This window comes from Ursus arctos, unplaced genomic scaffold (genome assembly GCF_023065955.2).
Source record: "Ursus arctos isolate Adak ecotype North America unplaced genomic scaffold, UrsArc2.0 scaffold_25, whole genome shotgun sequence".
NCBI classification, from domain to species: Eukaryota; Metazoa; Chordata; class Mammalia; order Carnivora; family Ursidae; genus Ursus; species Ursus arctos.
In genome coordinates, this window is record NW_026622930.1 from 35,391,536 (window position 1) to 35,411,985 (window position 20,450).

A 20,450-nucleotide genomic window follows, 5' to 3' on the forward strand; every position below is an offset into this window, starting at 1 on the left:
GTTATTCCTGTCCTAATTTGATAAAATCTAATAGAAACCAGGGGACAAACAAAAAGAGAAGCCGCCAGAACAAATCCCCACCGGTACTCTCCGGTTCAGCAAAGGAAACAAAGCCCAAATGAAATCTTCAGAAAAGGATTTAGAAAAGAAACTTCATGGCCTTTAACGAACTCATTGTCCACATTTAGAGAACAACTCGTCATCCTGGAAATCAGAACCCTTCAAATGCAACAAGGACCCTTTGCTGAAGAGCAAACAAAGGTGTCCCAAGTACAATTAAACACCTTTGCAACCGCTGAATTACATGGTTTACTATGTGCCATTTTATTCAGCCCTTGACACACTTTTCTCACATTTTCATACGGTCTTATCCCTGAAAAGCGGTATTAATTCAACAGGAACCAGAGCCAAATAGCTCACCCTATGGCAGGATAAGTAACCAATTGTTCTTTTCAAAGGCTGACCCATTAGGAAAAAAATAATTGAGAACCAACTGCTTTAAAGCAATTTAATTTGAGTGGGTGAGATTTTTTTTTTAACTGCTGGATTTTATTTTATAATTTCTGAGGTAAGTTTCTAATAAAATAAGAAAACTCTTCTCAAAATGGCATATAGAGAATAGAATCAGCAGCTGTTAGGGATAAAAAAAAAAAGCGAAAGAATTAAAAAGAATAATAAAATCTGTTATAATGATAGATTTCTCCATAAAATGCCAAGGAATGGAGAATGAGAAATTCTCTATCCTGATTTTTAAAGCAAATAAGAATTATGTATAACGTAGAAAAATGTAGTCAGTGAATTTTATTCAGGAATATATCTGGAAAATATCTGACAGAATTTGAGAAGCAAGACAGAATGGGCAAAGGTTTTCTTTAGATGTCATTACCATAAAAATACATTTAATCCCTGAGTTTGTGCTCATTCAATCTGCCTTTTGTAAACTGGCAACACATACCCTTAGCTGGAAGGCACCTTAAATGAAAACGAACTGAGTTAAGCTCAGTTAAGAAGTATGGATTTTAAATTCATTATACGGTTCCCAGGGAAACTACTGTGGCTACGAGGGAGCAGTAAGGTCATCTAAAATGTTGAGTCCCCAAAAATTAATTAACTAATTAATTAATTAAAAAATGTTGACTCCAGCGGTCCTCCCAGTAGTGGGAGTCCCAAAGCAGCTGTAAACGTAGACGTGAGAATCCTTAGCTTACCTTTTCACTTAAACACAGAGCGATGCGTTATTACCATGTGGCTTATCCAGGAATGCCCTCTCCTGCACGAGCTCAACTGAGGAAGCTTTGCAGTCTCCTTCTATCCGGGAATTTCTTATTCCCTTTCTATTACTGGTTTATTGCTAACAGGTTTACTGCACTTGGCTCCAGATTCACTCTTTTGATCTGTCACTCTCCTCATTAAAATCTTTTGATCATGCCTTAATTCCTTAGTGAATAAATTCAAAATTCTTAGCTTAACCTTCTAGGTCATTCATAGTTTAGCTCCAATCTAGTTTTCCTGACTCATCTCCCATGACTTCTCTACCGATGGCCTACTTTTCTGGCAAATTGGAAAGCTACAATTTCCCAGTTAAGTTGCACTCAAAAAATTTTTTACTCTTTTCTGCATTGCCATGCTATGTATCCTCTGGAATGGCCAATCCTTCCCATCTCCCTCTGCATTTATAAAAACCCCAGCACCCAGCACAATGGACATCATGGGCATTTACTCGACATCTGTTAAAATAAGACATACTCCGTTCAAATGTCCCCCTTCCTAAAGAGAAATAGATATCTCTCCTGGTTCTAGTCTCCCACAATGCTTTATTGGATTTTTGTTGTTGTTGTTATTAGAAAGCGATATACATACTCATAAAACATTTTTCCAAGCAGTACTCAAAAGTTAATCTTAACTTCCCTTAAACCTCCCATTTTCCTTTCCCTGAGACAACATTAATTAAGTTTCCTGTGCATCCTTCTAGATAGATTAAATATAAAGAACATAAATTCTAAAAGGGCAAGGATTTGTTTGGGTTGGTCACTGGGTCACGAGCTTCTAGAACAATATCTCACAAGTAGGAGGCACTCAGTCAATATTTGTTGAATGAATGTATGTATATGTAAATTAAATGAAAACACATGACAGCTCCATTTTTTAAGTTGGTCATTCAAAAAGCAGAAATTTAGCTATACTACTTAGAGTTAAAAAGCATCTGCAAAGCTATAAGAAATATTTTAAAAGGAGATTATAACCCTTCCCAATTACCAGAAAGTAAGAAAAAAAAATCTGGCCAATAAAAAGAACAAAGTAGATACATATGTGCTGATATGGATATATTTTTAATTGAAAAAAAGCAAGTTGTAAAATAATATGTTTACTCTTATGTTATCTGTATTTTTTTTAAAGATTTAATTTTTAAGTAATTTCTACACCCAACGTGGGGCTCGAACTTACAACTCTGAGATAAAGAGTCACATGCTCTATGGACTGAGCCAGCCAGGCACCTCTCTATCTGTATTTTTATTAAAGGATAGCTATATGCACGGCCCGACAGCCTCCTTCTACCTTATGATAATTACCACCAGCTGCTCATATACTCTAGTCACGTAAGGGCGTCTGGTTTCTCTCCTACTCAATATATGAACCTTGAAGTTAAACTTTCATGCTTTTGTGGTTTTGCTTCCCCTTAGCACAGTGCCTGTAGATAATAAGTATTCTATAAATATTTGCTGATTGAAAGACTTAGCAAGTATTAAGAGTATAGAGAATCAAACTGTCTTACTGTAGTATGGAGAAGTAGAATTTACTGACAATAGTTACTAGGCCTATGTCTTATCGTAGTCTTGTTTTAATAACCCCTGAATGATTTCTTTCTTTGACAAATAAAATGCCTTGAACAAAAGGACAGGTACTATAATGAGACCCTGGTGCCATTCCTTAAAACAACACTGCCAACTCACTGTTCACTGGGACAGAAATGGTAAGGATGACTAAATTCAAAAAATAATGTGACACCTTTTAGCCATGTGTCCCAACAGCCATCTCAAAGAATCTTAATCAAGCTGTTATCGAATAGAAAGGGAACTAGGGGCGCCTGGGTGGCACAGCGGTTAAGCGTCTGCCTTCGGCTCAGGGCGTGATCCCGGCATTATGGGATCGAGCCCCACATCAGGCTCCTCCGCTATGAGCCTGCTTCTTCCTCTCCCACTCCCCCTGCTTGTGTTCCCTCTCTCGCTGGCTGTCTCTATCTCTGTCAGATAAATAAATAAAATCTTAAAAAAAAAAAAAAAGAAAAGAAAGGGAACTAAAAATAATAAGGCCGCCTCTCTTATTGTTTCTCATGGAGATGATAACAAACAGAAATAAATGAAGAAACAAATTAAGGGATAAAAGCACACAGGCATGCACAATCAAAATAAGAAAAGCCTAAAATATTTGCCGAATAAACAGGAAAAGGTGTGTTACTGAACTACAAAAGGGGAAACTATTAACTAACAGAAAAAGCAGGGGGACAATTTACTACACATTTTCTTGCAACCAACCATAAGCAAACAAACAAACCAGCAAGAAAGAAAAATAAATAGTACCAAGACTAAGACCTCACTTACTGAATGAGAAGAGCTGAGTTTAGAAGGTAACTCCCGACTAACAACAAGGTTGTAAGCACAGCATGCAACCATCTCTCAGCCTCGACACTCTCTTTTTTGAAAAAAGATTTATTTATTTATTTGAAAGAGAGAGAGCAGAGGGAGAGAATCTCAAGCAGACTCCCCTCTGAGCACAGAGCCCAACGCAGGGCTTGATCCCACGACCCATGAGATCATGACCTGAGCCAAACCCAAGGTCAGACACTTAACTGACTGGGCCACCCAGGTGCCCCCTCAACACTCTTTACGTCAATAATCCTCCCCTGGAGAATCTGTGTTGGCACTACAGAAAAAACAGCACTCACCCATCAGACTCAGCATCCCAGGACTAAAATCACACCCTTCCTCCCTCCCTCTCCCCACACCAGTGCCTCCACCTCAGAGATTTAAACACCACCATGTTTTATCATCCCCAAGTACAGCCTACTACAAATCAGGCCAAATCTGCTCCCGCGGAGCTCTGGTATCCGCTTCCTTCCTACACCGCTAGGCTCCCCCAGCCCTCCCGCCCCATCTGCCATCAGCCATGGCCTGCTCCTCCCATGGGCAACCAGGTCTGCTGGGCTCCCTTTAATCCATTCTCCGCTTCGGCCAGTAGATCTTGCCTTATTCCCCTTTCCACTTCGATGGTTTCTCTCTGCTCTGGGGTTAAGGAGCCATGTCAGTAAGAGCTGAGGAGGTGCTCTGTGGCCCACCCCAGGGCACTTCTCCAGCCTCCACACGCATGGCTCTCCTCCTCTCCTTCGCACACGGACTTCCAGCCACTTGGTCTTCTTCCTGGACCTTCACCAGCTCTGTTCCCTCTTACTCAGCCCTTTGTATCACCACCCCTCCTTTCATCTAGTCAACCTCCACTTTCGCTCAGGTCTCAGCTCAGTGGTTCATCCTGAAGGAAACCTAAGTCAATCTCCGTTTCGTTATTGGTTTTCATAGAGCCATACTCATACCCCAGAACCATTTATCACTTGCTTCAATCACCTTAACCTTGTCAAGGTTAAGAGCACTGGCTCTAGAGCCAGACTAGCTGGGTTCCCCCATCTGCCATTTATTAGCTGTGTGCCTCAATCTTCCCGACTGTAAAATGGGGATATTAGTACTTACCCTCAGGGTTGTAAGGGGGATTAAGTACTTATACCAACATAAATCAGAGGTCAACAAACTATAACCTGAAGGCCAAATCTGACCCACTGCCTGTTTTTGTAAATAAAGTTTTATTGGAACACAGACATGATCATTTGTTTGTATATCACCTGTAGCTACTTTCATGCTACAGGTGATATAAAAACAAATGGACCTCAAAGACTAAAATATTTGCTACCTGGCCCTTTATGGAAAATATTTGCCCATCCCTGCATAGACTATGATTAGTCTAACACAAATAGATATTAGCTATAATATAGAAGAAACATGAAATCATTATGCTAAGTGAAAGAAGACAGTCACAAAAGACCACATACTATATGAAATGTCTCGAATAAGGAAATTTATAGAAGCGGAAAGTACAATAGTGTCTGCCCAGGTCGGGGGGGAAGGAGGACGGAGGGTTTAGGGAGTGACAGCTAAAGGGTATGGCCTTTCTTTTTAGGGTAACGAAAATGTTCTAAAATTAAATGAGATGAAGGTTGCACAACTCTGTGAATATACTAAAAACTATCGAATTATACACTTTAAGTGGGTGAGTTGTCTGGTATGTGATTCACGTCTCACATTATATCTCAAAGCTGTTCCAAAAAATATTAGCTAATAATATCTGTAAGATTATTTGATTAACGTGCGCCTTCCCATTAGCCTACTGGCTCCATGACAGCCTGGCTCTAATTTTGCTCCTCATTTGCCTGCAGCATCTACCACCTGTGGCAGGAATTCAGAAAATGTTTGCTGAATGAATAAATGGCTGGGGGAGAAGGGAGAGGGGGTACTGTGGCTATATTTCCCCAGTCAATGTAGAGATTTAAATACTGAACTTATTGGGGACATATATGACATACAACAAACAAACGATTTCTACTTTGGGCCTCAGCGTGTGGAATCCAGCCTCTTCGTGTTGCCACACGAGCGAACCACACCCTGTGCAACACCTGAGATTTTCACACAGCGGCTTTTGTTTCCAGCCTCCCCGGAACATAGCTCCTGGCTCTCTGCGTAAGCAAACCTTGTATTTCTAGCACATGCGAATGAGCCCACAATACAGACAAAATGCCTAGAACCTGGGGTGCTATTTGCTCTCCTCTTTCTCACCGTCTTCTGACTCATCTGAGTTGCTCAATAAATATTTGTGGAATGAACAAATCAAAGAAATGACTCCATTTCTTTCAACACGTATTTCTTACTCCTTACTACCTTTCATCTACTATATAAAACTGAGTGCTTTTCTTTTGAAAATCACGACATGTGAGCCTGAGCCCTGACTTCTAAGCACGAAAGAACCAGACCACACTGATTACAAATTTGTAGGATTACAAATCTAGGATTCTTACACTTTTGAATGACAGCAAATTACTCAGGGTCATCGTTTGAGTTCAGAGTTCTAGGTCCCAACTCCCAGAGTCTCTGATTCAAGGGACTCACACAGCTCACTTTGAGAAACATCTCTGTTACTGGACTGATTTACATGTGTGACTTATTCTTGAGACAATACAAGGGAACAGGAAAGGCTTAGCAAAAATAGTGATGAAATCATAAACCCTGAGATATTAATATAATGTAACTCAATATAAATCTCTGATAATATATGGGTATCCTCACACTTGAAGGGGCTCAGAAGACTTGCTGAACCAACTTGTGTCCAGGAGGAAGTAGGAATTCAGGGAAAGGAATAATTACATCATTTCATTAAAGGCTTCCAATGAAGTGGTCGGGTAGGCATTTTGTGAATGAGAAAATTGTAGCTCCCAGAAGATGAAAAATTTTTACTCACTCATTCAATAAACACTTATTGAAAGTACACTATGTCCTATATACTACACTCTAGAGCTCACATTTGGTAGGAGACTCAAATCCAGACGTGTCTGATACCAAAATCCATGTTCTTTTCATCATAATTAAAATTCAGCTCAAAAGTCAGATCCATGGCCCCTCCAGGTTACCACCTTATCTCTCTCCCCCACATTAAACCCAAACTTCTTGAAAGTATTGTCTACACTGGCTGTGTTCGTGTCCTTACCTACCACTCACTTCTCAACTCACTAAAAAAAAGCTAGCTTCTACCCCAAGCACTCCATCTAATTCTCAGAGAGACTACCTGTAATATTGCCATTGCTCAACCCCATGGGTACTTCTCAGAACATACTAGATATCTTGAAACTTCTGGTGCTGTTTACCACCCTCTCCTTCTTGAAAGATTCTCCTTCTTTGGTTTCCATGATATCACACTCTTCTGATTTTCTTCCTACTTCTAGTGACACTCCTTCTCAGACTCTGTTATAAGCTTGTTTTGCTTTTTCTATCTCTGTAATGTTCTCTTCTTCTACTTTCATCTACTCCATAGGAACAAATTACCATTTATATACTAATGACTTCCAAATCTCTATCATCAGCCCAGGTGTCTGCTTCTCTTGAGCTTCGGGGGTATCCCCACTTAGTTATTCCATAGACACTTCAAACTCAGCCCTGCCAGAAGGGGTCATCTCTAACCGAATCCCTCCCCCACCAAAGGTGTTCTGCATTTTTTGTCTGTGAATGCTTCCATCATCCACTCTTTTGCCAAGAATAAATCTGAATCATCTTTAATACTTCCCTCTCCTCACTCTCCTATACCCAATCAAAAAGCCCTAATGATTGCCTCAATAAAGCTAAAAATAAGATAAAATTCAAGAATTTAAAACGCTTACAACTGCACCGATTAGATATCTCTTGATATCTATCTCTCTCCATCCTCACAGGCACCTCCTAGATCAGGACACCATTATCTCTCAGCTGACCTGAGGTAACAGACTTCAACTGGTCATTCTGTCTCCACATTCACTCCCATGAGACCACACCCCACACTGCAGCTCAGGTGATTTCTTAAAACCAGTTCATAATACGTCTCCACTCACAACCCTTCAATCGCTTCTCCTTGGTCTCCGGAAACAATTCCAACCTCTGTATATTCCCATGACCTTTTACAGCCTCCTCTTCACATTCTCCTTCAAACTGTAATCCTCGTCTCACTGAGCATCCATTTCCCTGAATGTGCCCTGTTCGGCCCCATCTCCTACCTCTAATATGCTACCACTGCCTGGAGCACTCTCCTCATCTCCACCCTGTCCACGTGCTAACATACTTTGGGTCTAAACTTACAAATCACTTCCTCTGGGAAGCTTTCCCTGACCCCTGGTGGGTGTACCTACTGGTGGGTGCCCCTACTCTGTACTTCCAGAGTACCACGTCTTCTCTCCCCTGCAGCACACCCAGATCATCCTGTGTTAGTCTATGCCCTTGGCTGTCTCCCTGTAATCAGAACGTACACCGTGGGACAGCACATTTTATGCGTCATCCCGCGTGTTCAGTACAGTGTCTTATATACCATAGGCATTCAAAAGCACTTGTCACGTAATGAACAAATAAATGAATTGGCATCTAAGGATAAATTAACCTATACTTAGAGAAAGCATAACAAATAATGGAGTAGTATCTCTTACCTTAAAAAAGTCCTGTTTCACTAATGAATCATCGAGCCTTACATCGAAAACTGGGGATGTACTGTATGGTGACTAACATAATATAATAAAAAATCATTAAAAAAAAAAAAAAGTCCTGTTTCTCTTCAACAAGTACCTAATATCTCTGCTCCCCTTCACTGCAAAATTTCTTCTAAGTGTTGATTAAGTCAATTGTCTCTACTTCCTCACCTCCATTCTCTCCTCAACCCACTCCAGTCAGGCCTCTGTCTCCACCACTTGAGTGTGGCTAACCCTGTTAGAGCCACCAACTAACGCTATGAGCCCAGTCCAGTGGCTATTTCTCAATACAGTTGATTTCACCCCCTTCTTTTTTTTTTTTTTTAAGATTTTATTTATTTATTTATTTGAGAGCATGAGCAAGCAACAGCAGGGAGGAGGGGCAGAAGGAGAGGGAGAAGCAGACTCCCCGATGAGCACAGAGCCTGACACAGGGCTCGATTCTAGGACCCTGAGATCGTGACCTGAGCCAAAGGCAGACGACCCAGGCACCCTTCCCCACTTCTTGAAATACCTTCATCTGGGGGTTTCCAGGCCATCACACTGGCCTGGTTTTCCTTCTTTGGCCTTAGCTACTCCTTCTCAGTGTCCCTTGCTTTTCTTCTGCTTGACCTCTAAACACTGAAAAATCCAAAGGTCTGCTCTAGCTACGCACTCCACAGGTGATCTCTTCCAGGCCATGGTTTTACCTGCAAATATACCAGCCACATACTGATGGCCCCTAATCTATACCTGTCCCTGAGACTCTGGATCCTCACATCTAACTGTCTGCTTGACATGTCCATTTGGGTATCAAATGAGCATCTCATATCAATCACGGCAAAAATAAACTCTTGATCTCCCCAAAACTTGTCTATCAGTCTTGCTCATCGCAGTAAATTATATAACCAACTACTCAATTGCTCAAAGCAAAAATTTAGAAGTTATCCTTGATCTCTTACTACTCATTCCATACATCCCAACATTCACAAGTATCCTTAAAAAAAAAAAAATCCATGATTCTTTATCCCATTCCTATCACCCTACTACTATCCAACCTACTCTGCTAGTTCACCTGGACAACAAAAGCATTGGAACTGGCTTTGCTGCTTCCCCTCCCACCACTCAGAAAATGCCCTCTCCACCCAGCAGCCAGAGTGATATTTTGGAAAATGTAAATCAGAGCATGTTACTCCCCTAACTAAAACCATCCAATGGTTTCCCATTCACACGCCTTCCCTCACAGCTGACAAATCCCTGCCTAATACAGCTCTGCCTTGCCTTGCTATCCAACACCATCTCATGCCCACCCCATTCCAGCCACCCCAGGCTCCATGACTTCACCAAGCTTGCTTCTACCTTTGAGCTTTTCCTTTAGTACTGCTCAGCCTGAAATGCTCTTCCCTTGTTCTTTGCTTGGCAGCTCCTTTGTGTCACAATCATTCCTTAAATGTCTCATCAAAGACCACCACTGACCACCCGATGTAAACAAAACAAGCAATCCTCACATAAACACATTTTAATCCTCTCCATAGCACAACCCATGGGCTGCTATTTTTCTTCATTATTTATTCCTTGTCTCTCTAATAATTGAAAGACAAGCACCGTGGGTGTATGAAGCTTGTTGGAGTTGTTCACCTCAGTATTCTCTTAACCCAAAATAGTGCCTGATACAGGGTAGGGTCACAGGAAACACACACTCATGAACGTATCAATGAACAGGTTGACCTGTACTCGTAAAAACCGTAACTGTGTGATGAACTGGTTAGTGTGAATCCACCCATACTTTTGAAACATTTTGTTCTGAAGACATCAAACCATGCTAGAAGTTCTCCCACATAAATGTTCAGACTGAGGCAGACACACACACAGCAGAGCTAGTTCCCACTCTTAATAATCCTACTTAACTGGAAGACAGGGCAAACAATGACTATGTTTTGGAAAGATCTTAAATATTATTCAAATCTGATAAAGGCTGTTTGTGTTCTGATTTGAGCCAGGTGCGTTTCATTTTATAACATTTAGCTGCTGACGCGACTGGTAGACCCTGTGCAATAAAGACAGAAAAGACCAAGGCATGACCAGCGAGTGCTGCTCCAGCCTGGGGGCAGTGAGCAAGCGTGCGTGGCCACTCTTCCGCCATTTTCTTTTGTGCTCATTCAACATGCATCACCGCACAGGCTGTCAATGACTAGGAGAGCTTATTTACCCAGAATCTCATATCTCTCCTCCAAAAACACACACATTTAGAACTTGGAACATTTCATTTCTCTGACAAATCATTCCTATCCTTTTATGTACTATTTTTAAGCGGTTCTAAAAATACCTGGTGGTAGTAACTTGCAGTTCTCAAACATATATTGAGAACAACAAATGCAGTTACCTTTTATCAAAATTTCCCTGAATGTCTTAGAAAAACACAGCCGTCAGAGAAATTGTAATCACCGACACTGAAATCAGATGGGGGAGGTAAGCTCTTGAAGATGCACATTTAGAATAACCTCTAATCTTTAGAGTGTAAAGTCACACACTCACCACCCCACCAAATGGCTATAAATCAATCGCTTATATTGACTTCTTACTTTCCCATTTTCAAGGGGAAATTATTTTGAGTTTTATTTTTCCTAATATACTACTTCACGTTCTGAATAATTACACCCCCTCCCGAAACACACGCATACACAAAAGCTCAGAAAAACTCCTGTATCTCCCATGGGGCTAATTAAAAAGGATTCTGATTTCTATAAGGCATGAATGCGATCTTTGTTAACCTACTTGAACAGGACTCTGAATGACCCTGGATTTATCTTGCCCTAGTTTTCAAAATGTAACTGACCCAGAATAAAGTAAGCTTATCCCCACACTCCTGGCAAAAACAAAACCAAAGTTCCCAGAAGCCAAAACTGTATATATACAACCCAAGAAAAAAAAATTTCTTCTCTCTTAAAGAGACTATACAGTGCAAATACTACGGCTTGCAGAGCTCTTTTATTTTTCACTTAATCGGAACATTTTAAGACTATAAAACTTTACAGTATTAAGGCAAGTTATCTTCCAAGACAACACAGCAAAAGACACCATCAGCTGCTATGATATCAGGAACTCTCTGGAAGCTTTTGTGTTGGGACAATACAGCACTGATAGTCAGTGAAGAACCATAATTTGATTATTGTCTCTGGGTATAACAATCACCTAATTCCTAAAAAAAAAAAAAAAGACCCCAGAGATGATTTGCTTTTATTCCTAATAACTGAGCAGTCTGAACTGGTTACAGAAGCAGAAATACTTCCTCATAGCGCATGTCCTTCCCTTACTCCTCATTCACCATTTCCATCAAAATTCCACAGGGGGGACCCTGGCTGTAAAAGGTAGAAATTCCACCCAGAAGCCTTTTATTAATCCCATTCCTCTTTCTCAGAATTTACATGGTTTCATTCACTTGCCATCATAAAGTAAACAGAATTTCTCTCAGAAACACAATACTAAAACACTTCTGAGCCCACAAACACCATAAACACACCTCCCTGCCCCAGGTCTAAAGAGATCCATGTTTCCATCCTCTCTCACTGATTTTCCTGAACACTGAACAATTCTTCTAATTCAGGGTGCTTTATATTTTCTTTATATTGGAAATGACCACTCATTTATTCATTACACAGTTGTTTACTGAAAGCCTAAAATATGTCAGAAATGTCACTGGCACTAAAGATGCAGGAGTATCCTAGGCAGGGCACCTAATACACACTGGGAAGAACTCAGAAGGCTATTAAAGTGGGTGATGTCCAAAGACGAGAGGAAACTCAAGGATAAAAAAACAATCACAAGAGGTTCAGCAAGAAGTTCAGGGAAGTTCTTACGAAAATGGTTGATTTTTACAGTGAGAGGGATAGATAACTCACCTTGCAGATAATATTGTATGGAATACACTTTCATTCTTCACCTCTCTACACCTGAAATGTGCAAAGATATCCAGACAGCATATTCAGTCATATTTTGGTTAAATTTTATGTTGGATCCAAAACTGGGAGCAAGATGACTTCGTTACGTAAGAGTAATTAAATCTGCTGCATTCCCAGCCCGTTTTCCGACTTTCACATGATACGGACAAGCGGAAGCTCACCTGGATCACACGCTTCTTGAAGGTGCTCAATCTATTCACATCGCTGTCCCCTTAACAACAAGCCTACTGCACATGGTCGGTGTTGGTGTTTACTGAGCAACCGAATAAAATTAAACATTACATCACATTATTATGCTTATTATCTAGCCCGATGCACATGAATAATGTCTAAAAATATCACATACATTGAAAGCCTCTCTTCGATGGATACTCGGTAAATAATGAATAAATGTCAATGGAGTAATAACCTAACCACAGGGACCGGTGTTCCGCTCTCAAGCCCTACCTAGTAATGTCTGTCCCGAAGGCAGAGAGAGTTTTTTTAGTCTTTTAAAATACATCATCTGGAAGATAACACTAAATCAAACATATGAGCATTGTTCGAAATGACACAGGAACTGGGCTGAACGTGATTTTATACAGGTTCCCGCGGTTTTGGCAGGACGGCCTGCAAGTTAACTCCTCGCCCGCCCGGCAGTGGCAAGCGTCAGGGAAGACACACTCCTTCCTAGTTCTTTGTCTAATTAATGCTACTGCTCTGTATTCAAATGCTATTTTTCGAAAGCACGGACCTACCTCATTGCTGAAAACAATTTGCTCTTGTTACGTGAATTGGTCACACCCCTTTGCCGCCAACAAACTATTCTATTTACGCGTTCTAAAGAAATCACTGAAATCTGAAATATATCAGGAGAGTGTGCAGAGCAGTTCCAGAGCGCCGTAGCTGCTGTTTACAATAGCACCGGGTGAGTCAGCCTAGCCTGGCAATTTCACTTACTACTAATCTGACTTTTAAATGGAACCTCTACCTGTGTCGTGATTTCACTCTTTCCATGACACGAAGTTCTCCGGAAAGAGCTTCCTTGTAAGCGGCATATTTTATCTACAACAATTTACTTCAAGCACATTCATAACATCCCATGGCCGCCTTCTTTGATGCTATGCAATACTTAGTGAAAACACACTAAACAGAAAGAGAGCTCATGTGGACGTGATCGCTGCTATTGCTATTACCCCAAGCAGCTCAGCTTCTAGACCCAAGAGCCTCTCTGTTAGGATCCATATTCGGCAGTTTCAGAATCCCGCCGAGTCTTCCACCCTGACGGTTTTCATATCTGTCCCTACATTCGGATTCACTGCTTACCTCTAATCCAGGCAGATGTTACCCAACACCAGCTGTTTGCAAACCTTTCCGACTGGTTTCTCCAACTCCACTCTCTGGCCCGCTTCAAGTCTTCCTACACCGCAAAGCCAGACTGACCTCCTAAAGTACAGCTTTGACCTCCAACCATACTCTCCCTCCCAAGCCCGGGTAGCTATCCCCTGCCTAAAGGCGAAAATCCCCAGACTTCTTGGGCGTGAAGTCAGCTCCCTCAGGGTTCTTAATCTCAGAAATACTACTGAAGAAATTCCTACTTTGGTCTCAAATTAAATTGAATGGCAAAGAAAGTCCCTTCCAACTTGATCCCTTACTGCTGTTTCTACAATCATATTTACCCAATACTCCGAGGATTTGTTCCCTCAACACATCTTTCCTCCCCTGAAGAGCTCAGCCCAGGTGTTTCATACAAAATATGTATTTATTATTTTCTTAGGATAAAGAGGAAGGAAGCACCTGTTATTTTGCTAGATAACAAAGCCAATGGAAAAATTTAAAGAAATTATATAATGGACACTTTGGTAAAGCAAATAATTTTTTTAAATAGTTGTTTATTATTGTCATAGCCTGAACTTTCATGTATCATTTTATTTAAAATGTGGACCAGCTGTAGTAGTACAAAATGCACTAAACTAAGATAAATTCCATTTTTACATTAATCTGCTCAAATTCACCAGTGCCATTTCTTTCCCTTCCCAACAATCCAATCATTTCAATGCTATGCTCCTTACTAGACTGAGAACATAAATATCTCCCTCCAATAAGGGCCTTCAAAAATCCCTTCATACCGTTCATAAGGACATTTGCTCAAAGATCACACAAAAAATGAACAAAAAGCAACATGAAGTTGCTTGTTTGTTGTCCTGCTCTATGAATCTCAGCACAGCACTGCCTGATTTCCTGGGCCTGATTCATCGCAGGCCCTGCAAACACGGAAATCTGTTTTCATAGCATATCAACGATGACTCACTACATTTCAATGCAGACATCTTAATTTTTTCTTGCGTATATTACTCCAAGTCAGGGTATGGCATAATTATCTTATCTTAGATATGTTTGGCTAAAATAAAGTAGGCGTTATAAATTAAATAGGTCTCTGTCTCTAAAAAAATGTTCTGCAATTAGAAGAAAAAAACTTCCTTACGAGCAGTGACCCTGAGCCTATCATATTACACAAAATCTCTTTTCTCATATTACTCTAAGGATCATTAAGCACATGTGAATTTTGTGAAGTACAAGTCTGATAACATAATGTACAAAGCCAAATGCTTTTAAGACTATTGCCAGCAGCCTGTCATTCAGGAGTAGCTAAGGGACATAATATCGTCCATCAATTTTTTGTCCAAATAGCTAATAATCCTGCTATGAAACCAAAGTTACCTTTAGAAATATATATAAGTTCCTTCTTCCCTCCCTCCCTCTCTTCCTTCCTTCCCTCTTTCTTTCCTTCTTTCTTCAACTCAGGCTGAAAGAATTATAAATCTGCTAATAATAATATAGAACTTAACCTTGAGAAATCTATTCATTTCACAGTTAAGCCATCATTCTATCGTCATGGGAACTTCCGGGGTGACATCCCTGAGTGTACCTGGCTAATGTGAGCAGCACTTACCTGGTGTAAATCTGACTACATTACAGTATTGGCTTTCCACCCCTCCCCCCATAGGGCAATGCGCCCAGCACCATGTTCCCCTAAATGGGTCATAAAGAAAAATCATTCACATTGGTGGTGCATGTATCTCACATTCCCATTGCCACACAGCCCATATTCACCTCTTACTGTAAAGCAATTGTATTAACCTAGTATAATTCAAAACATGCTATAAGAAAACACTCATTTCTCAATAACTTGCAAATTATTTTGAGCTACTTGCAAACCTGAGGTCATTAATGTTACTTGAAGATGCCCGTCCATCTAAAGGATGTAAAAGTTTACTATGGATTAAGATTTAAGTAGATTTTCCAAAGAGAGCGTTAGGGAAATTCCTTTTTCAAATTGTTCTTTGAAATGTGTCTACATGTGTTGACACGTGAGGGGGTATGGTGCAGTGGTAAGAAAGCTACCCTCCAGGTCAAACCCCAGCTCTGCTGCTCACCAGCTATGTGACTCTGGGAGACTCATTCCATCTTCCTGAGCCACAGCTTCCTTCTCCGTACCTCGAAGATAAAAATATCTGAGGACTGAATGAGATCATGTGCCTAAGATTGCTGTGTAAGCTACAGCTTGTGACATAAAAGTCTTGGAGTGAACTGCAGTGGGGAAGAAAACATTATGAAATATAATTATAATGTAATTATAATACTATAATATAAACTTAACAATACTACAAGCGCTAAAATAAGTACCTTGGGAGAACAGAAGGGAGTGCGAATCTCAGCCAAAGAGAGAGCAGGGCTCAGGAGGAGGCTGAGTCTGGCTGACTTTGGGATGGATAAGGGGTAAGCAAGCTGGACTTCTTCCAGCGGGAGGAGGACGAAGGGGGCATGCGGGGGGACAGCCTGAACCAAAGCAACAGGTAGAGGGAGTATGGCCCCTTGGGCAGCCAAACAGCTAGACCACGGGGTGCTGATGGGGGTGAGGCGGGAGATGAGGGCAGAGAAGAAGGAGCACTAACCAGTGAACCACACCGAGAAGTCTAGACTATCCTCCATGTGATGGGAAACCACGGACTAGAATTGTCAAAACAAACAACAACAAAAAAAACGGTAAAAACCAGACTCTGGTTGACAACTTTTTTCTATACACTAAGCAGTTTCTACTCTAGCGGTGTGCTCCCAGACAAGAAACCTTTTGGGACAAAGATTTCGACTGTAAATATATAAAAAGAAGTGACGATGCATTTATTCAACTCCTTCTGTGTCAGGTACTGAGCGAGGCCCTTCGTGTGCATTATGCATAATTGCTCATCTTCAAAACACAGGTGCAACACAGGCATTACCATCCATATTTTAAATATGAGGAAACTGAGACTCAAAACAGGTGAAGTCTTTTGTCCAAGTTCAAAAAACTAGTAAGTGCCAGAGCCAGCAACAGAAATTAGGTTTACCGTACTATTCACTGAGGCGCTCTCTTCCTGATACGTTTCAGGTCACATGAGTTATTACTCACATGCAACCAAAACTTCAGAGAAAAACAAGAACATCAGGGCTTTCTTTCCAGTTCAATGAAAACTGTTTTAATGTAATTTTATTTGAAATTCCAGTAGGGTTAATGTACAGTGTTACATTAGTTTCAGGTGTACAGTACAGTGACTCAGCACTTCCACGCGCCACCCAGCGCCCTCCTTAATCCCCAGCGCCTCTTGTACCCATCCCCCCACCCAGTTAGGTGAAAATTTAATTCCAGTTACTTATGGATATCATATGACACCATAAAAAATGTACTTACCGAAAATTTTTAAAATTCTTACCTCAAGTAACTACTTCAACACAGCACATTTCTTAGTCTACACAAATTACATGATATTTATTTTTAAAAGCCTGATACATGTAGCCATAGCTTATCGCAATAGCTCTTGACCCCAAAGTCAAGAAGCTAATCGCTCAAAAACATATTTTTAATTAAAAAGAAAGTATCAGAAAAGAAAGTCATTTTGGGAGCGTTGTCATGAATGACTCAGGTCCAAGGAGTGTACAGCAATGGTAACTGTAGTTAGTAACACCGTATAGAATACTTGAAAATTGCTAAGAGAGCAACTCTAAAAAGTTCTCGACCTAAGAGAACAAAATCTATAATTATGCATGGTAACGGATATTAACCAGACTTACTGTAGCGATCATTTCACAGTATATACAGATATTAAATCATTATGTTGTATGCCTGAAACTAGTAAGATGTTGTGTGTCAATTACACCTCAATAAAAAAGTAAAAAATGAAATAAAAATAAACAACTCAAAATCCATGGCTTCTAAGTAACATTCTAAGAATGGCCTATAAAACTACATAATCTTGGGGTGCCTGGGTGGCTCAAGTCGGTTAAGCATCTGACTCTTGATTTCTGCTCAGGTCATGATCCCAGGGTCCTGAGATCGAGCCCCATGCCAGGCACTGCATGCAGCATGAGGTCTGCTTGTCCTTATTCCTCCGCTCCTCCCCCGTTCTCTTTCTCTGTCTCTGTCTCTGTCTCTCTCTCAAATAAATAAATAAATAAATAATAAAACTGCACATAATCTTAAAGATTACTTTAAAATACACCGCCTCATAAATATTTTCAAAGGCTTACCATGGCCTTATTTCTTCTACACTAGCTAACTTTACTCAGCTCCAAGATTTGCCTTATCAACAAGGGTGAAAAGTCAAATGAATTTTCAAGGTACAAAACAAGTATTGCCAAACGCACGAGAAGTACTAAAACAACCCAATACAGAGAGTGTTGAGTCTGCACAGACGCACACACGATTCACAGGACTGAAGGGCTTTCGCTTATGATCATACTACTTACTATTCTTTTCTTTTTGGGCAACATAAGGATGCACATCTAAAAGGGGCGATGCAAAAAGATGCAAAATAAGTGCAAACAATTCCAAGCAAACCACGGTTAACTGTTTTCAATACAAATAAAATACATACACTCAGCGTGAGACACCGTGATACCAAATTCCTTCCAGGTATCTCTGACTTTCTTAGAGAGCTGAGGCAGCAATAAAGACATTTACATATACTGAAAGGCTCTACAATTGGAAAACTACCTAAGAGAGACAGAAAGCAGTAGATGGAAAGATGAGGGTAAAGTTTCCCCAGCGACTACGGGTGTTACCCCCACCCAATCTTCCAATCGTAATTACCTTGCAGTGAAATATGGCGATCATCGATGCCCAAGGAAACGTGTTCATCCTCGGTGGGCGGCACAGGACTAGATGCCATCCTTTGACTCAACGGAGATTATATCATGTCCATCTCAGTTAAAGAAGGGAACTAAAAGTAAAAGGAATAAATGCTCGTTAGCGACTCTGCAAGCCTGCATTTCCAGTAAACACTCATTGCCGGAGAGCAACAGCAAATGAAAACTGCCCTTCGAAAGAAGCAGTTTCTAGTGAGTATTTCCGTAGTTCATGAGGAACAAAGTGACTACGCCTTCTTTTTTGAATCATAATCAAGATTTTGCCCTGTGACCTATCCGAGTTGCTGGCAGGACTCCCAACGAGCTAGCGCTGTGGCTTCTACCCTGGTGGGAGAAGGAAAGCTCCCGGGTGAGATTCCATAACTTGCTTAGAGGAAGCAAAGTTGACACAAACTGACATCTTAGGCGTTGTATGTATTTTATTGTCGCCTTCAACCTGCAAGGATTTTCTTTGTAACTTTTTATTTAACTTAGTTCCTTTCTGCTCCATAAATGTTGCCATTCTCTGGAAACAATAACTGAGCTTGCACAGCTGGCAAAGTGAAACTAGAAAAAAAGTCTATCAAAAAGAATGTTTTGATGAGGTTACCTATTATACTGAACTATTTTCCCAAGCACGCACTTTTCCACACATTGCTTTCTCAACCCCCACTTTGACTCTTCAAGAATCCTTCCAGTAAGAGTTAATTCTTGCCCTGCAACTCCACTGCTTCATGTGTGTATATGCCACTATTTGTATCCTGGCGGCGGGAAAAACTTGACTTTTCCCACACAGATGATGACTCTCTTATCAAAATAAACCTAACCAAATATATAAAAATATAAAATGTATTAGGGAGTGAATAGAAGAATGGATAAATGTACGGGTACCCGATCAAGCAAATATAGCAAAACATTAGTGGCAGAATCTATATGTTCAGTATATTGCGGGTGTTTACTGTAAAAGCCTTTACCTTTCCTGTATGTTAGAAATTCTTTTTAATAAAGTATTGGGAGGGAGACAACTAAAAATACATAAGCCTGAGGCCGACAGCTAGATACAATCAATCATACCCAACGGACCATTTTATGCAAAGAATAAAAATTATCCAACAGTTAATGCCAGAGCCAGACTTCAAAAATCTTCCGGCCCTTGAGTGAAGAGGTTGCGGCATTGGCGGGTTTCAGGCATTTCCAGCTCCAGACAGGACGATCGAGGTTGTTTGCAACGATCGGCTAGGGAAGAAGGTCCCCGTTAAGCGCAACACTGATGAAAAATTGGAGGACCTTAAAAAGCTGATCGCAGCCCAAAATGACACCCATTGGGACAAGATCGTCCTGAAGAAATGGCACATGATTTTTAAGGACAACATGTCTCTGGGGGGACTACGAAATCTAGGATGGGATAAACCTGCAGCTTTAATACCAACAGAGAGTTCCTTCCGCCTGCCTGTCCTGCTCTCTCCTCTTCTCCCATCCTCACCCTCACGCTGGTATGGATGCCTGTTTTTAAAAACTCATGTTACTATCTTAGAAGTTGTAAAAAAAAAAAAAAGAAAGAAAGAAAAAGAAAACCAACTTTCAATTTTGTTTCTCCACTCTGTTTATCATCCAAATCTCCTCTATTATCTCTCCCATGGATCACTGTTGTGAAAGATTTTTACCTACCAAGTAAACTATTAATAATTAAATTGTTTTATCCTTGGAATGAAGATGAATTGGAGCCTGCCTGACTTAACAGTGTTACTACACTGAGTTGATATGCTTCTAACCAAAATGAAAAGGCTGTTCAAGTGAGCCTGTGCAGCTTGGCGATTGAAAAAGGTACAAACGTTCTCAGCTGTTGACGTATTGCGGACCTCAACTACCCCTTCCCATACCCAAAGGCTCCTGAACGCAAACTGAAGACAAAGCACTTTTCATGATGACAGGACAAAAACTGAACTCCAGGACGAGTCTCCTAAGGGTATCCACTATTCTGTGCCAAGACTATATTTTTAAAGGGGGGGGGGGGGTAACAGCAATGGTAGCAGACACTTACATAGCACTTACCATACATGTTCTGAGCACTT

General features: G+C 40.7%; 1 protein-coding gene and 1 pseudogene across 3 annotated transcripts in view; one reads left to right on the forward strand and one right to left on the reverse strand.

The window, feature by feature from the left end:
• The window catches only part of SYNE2 (spectrin repeat containing nuclear envelope protein 2), a 308,022-nt gene that overhangs the window by 238,756 nt on the left and 48,816 nt on the right, over positions 1-20,450 (reverse strand). For all 3 annotated transcript variants that reach the window (XM_026486841.4, XM_044379732.3, XM_048220054.2), the window contains exon 2: positions 18,344-18,473. In XM_026486841.4, coding sequence (XP_026342626.2) covers positions 18,344-18,422 — 79 coding nt within the window. In that variant the 5' untranslated portion in view covers positions 18,423-18,473. The remainder of the gene's footprint in view (positions 1-18,343; positions 18,474-20,450) is intronic.
• Positions 18,559-19,891, forward strand: LOC113246340 (ubiquitin-like protein 5; annotated as a pseudogene).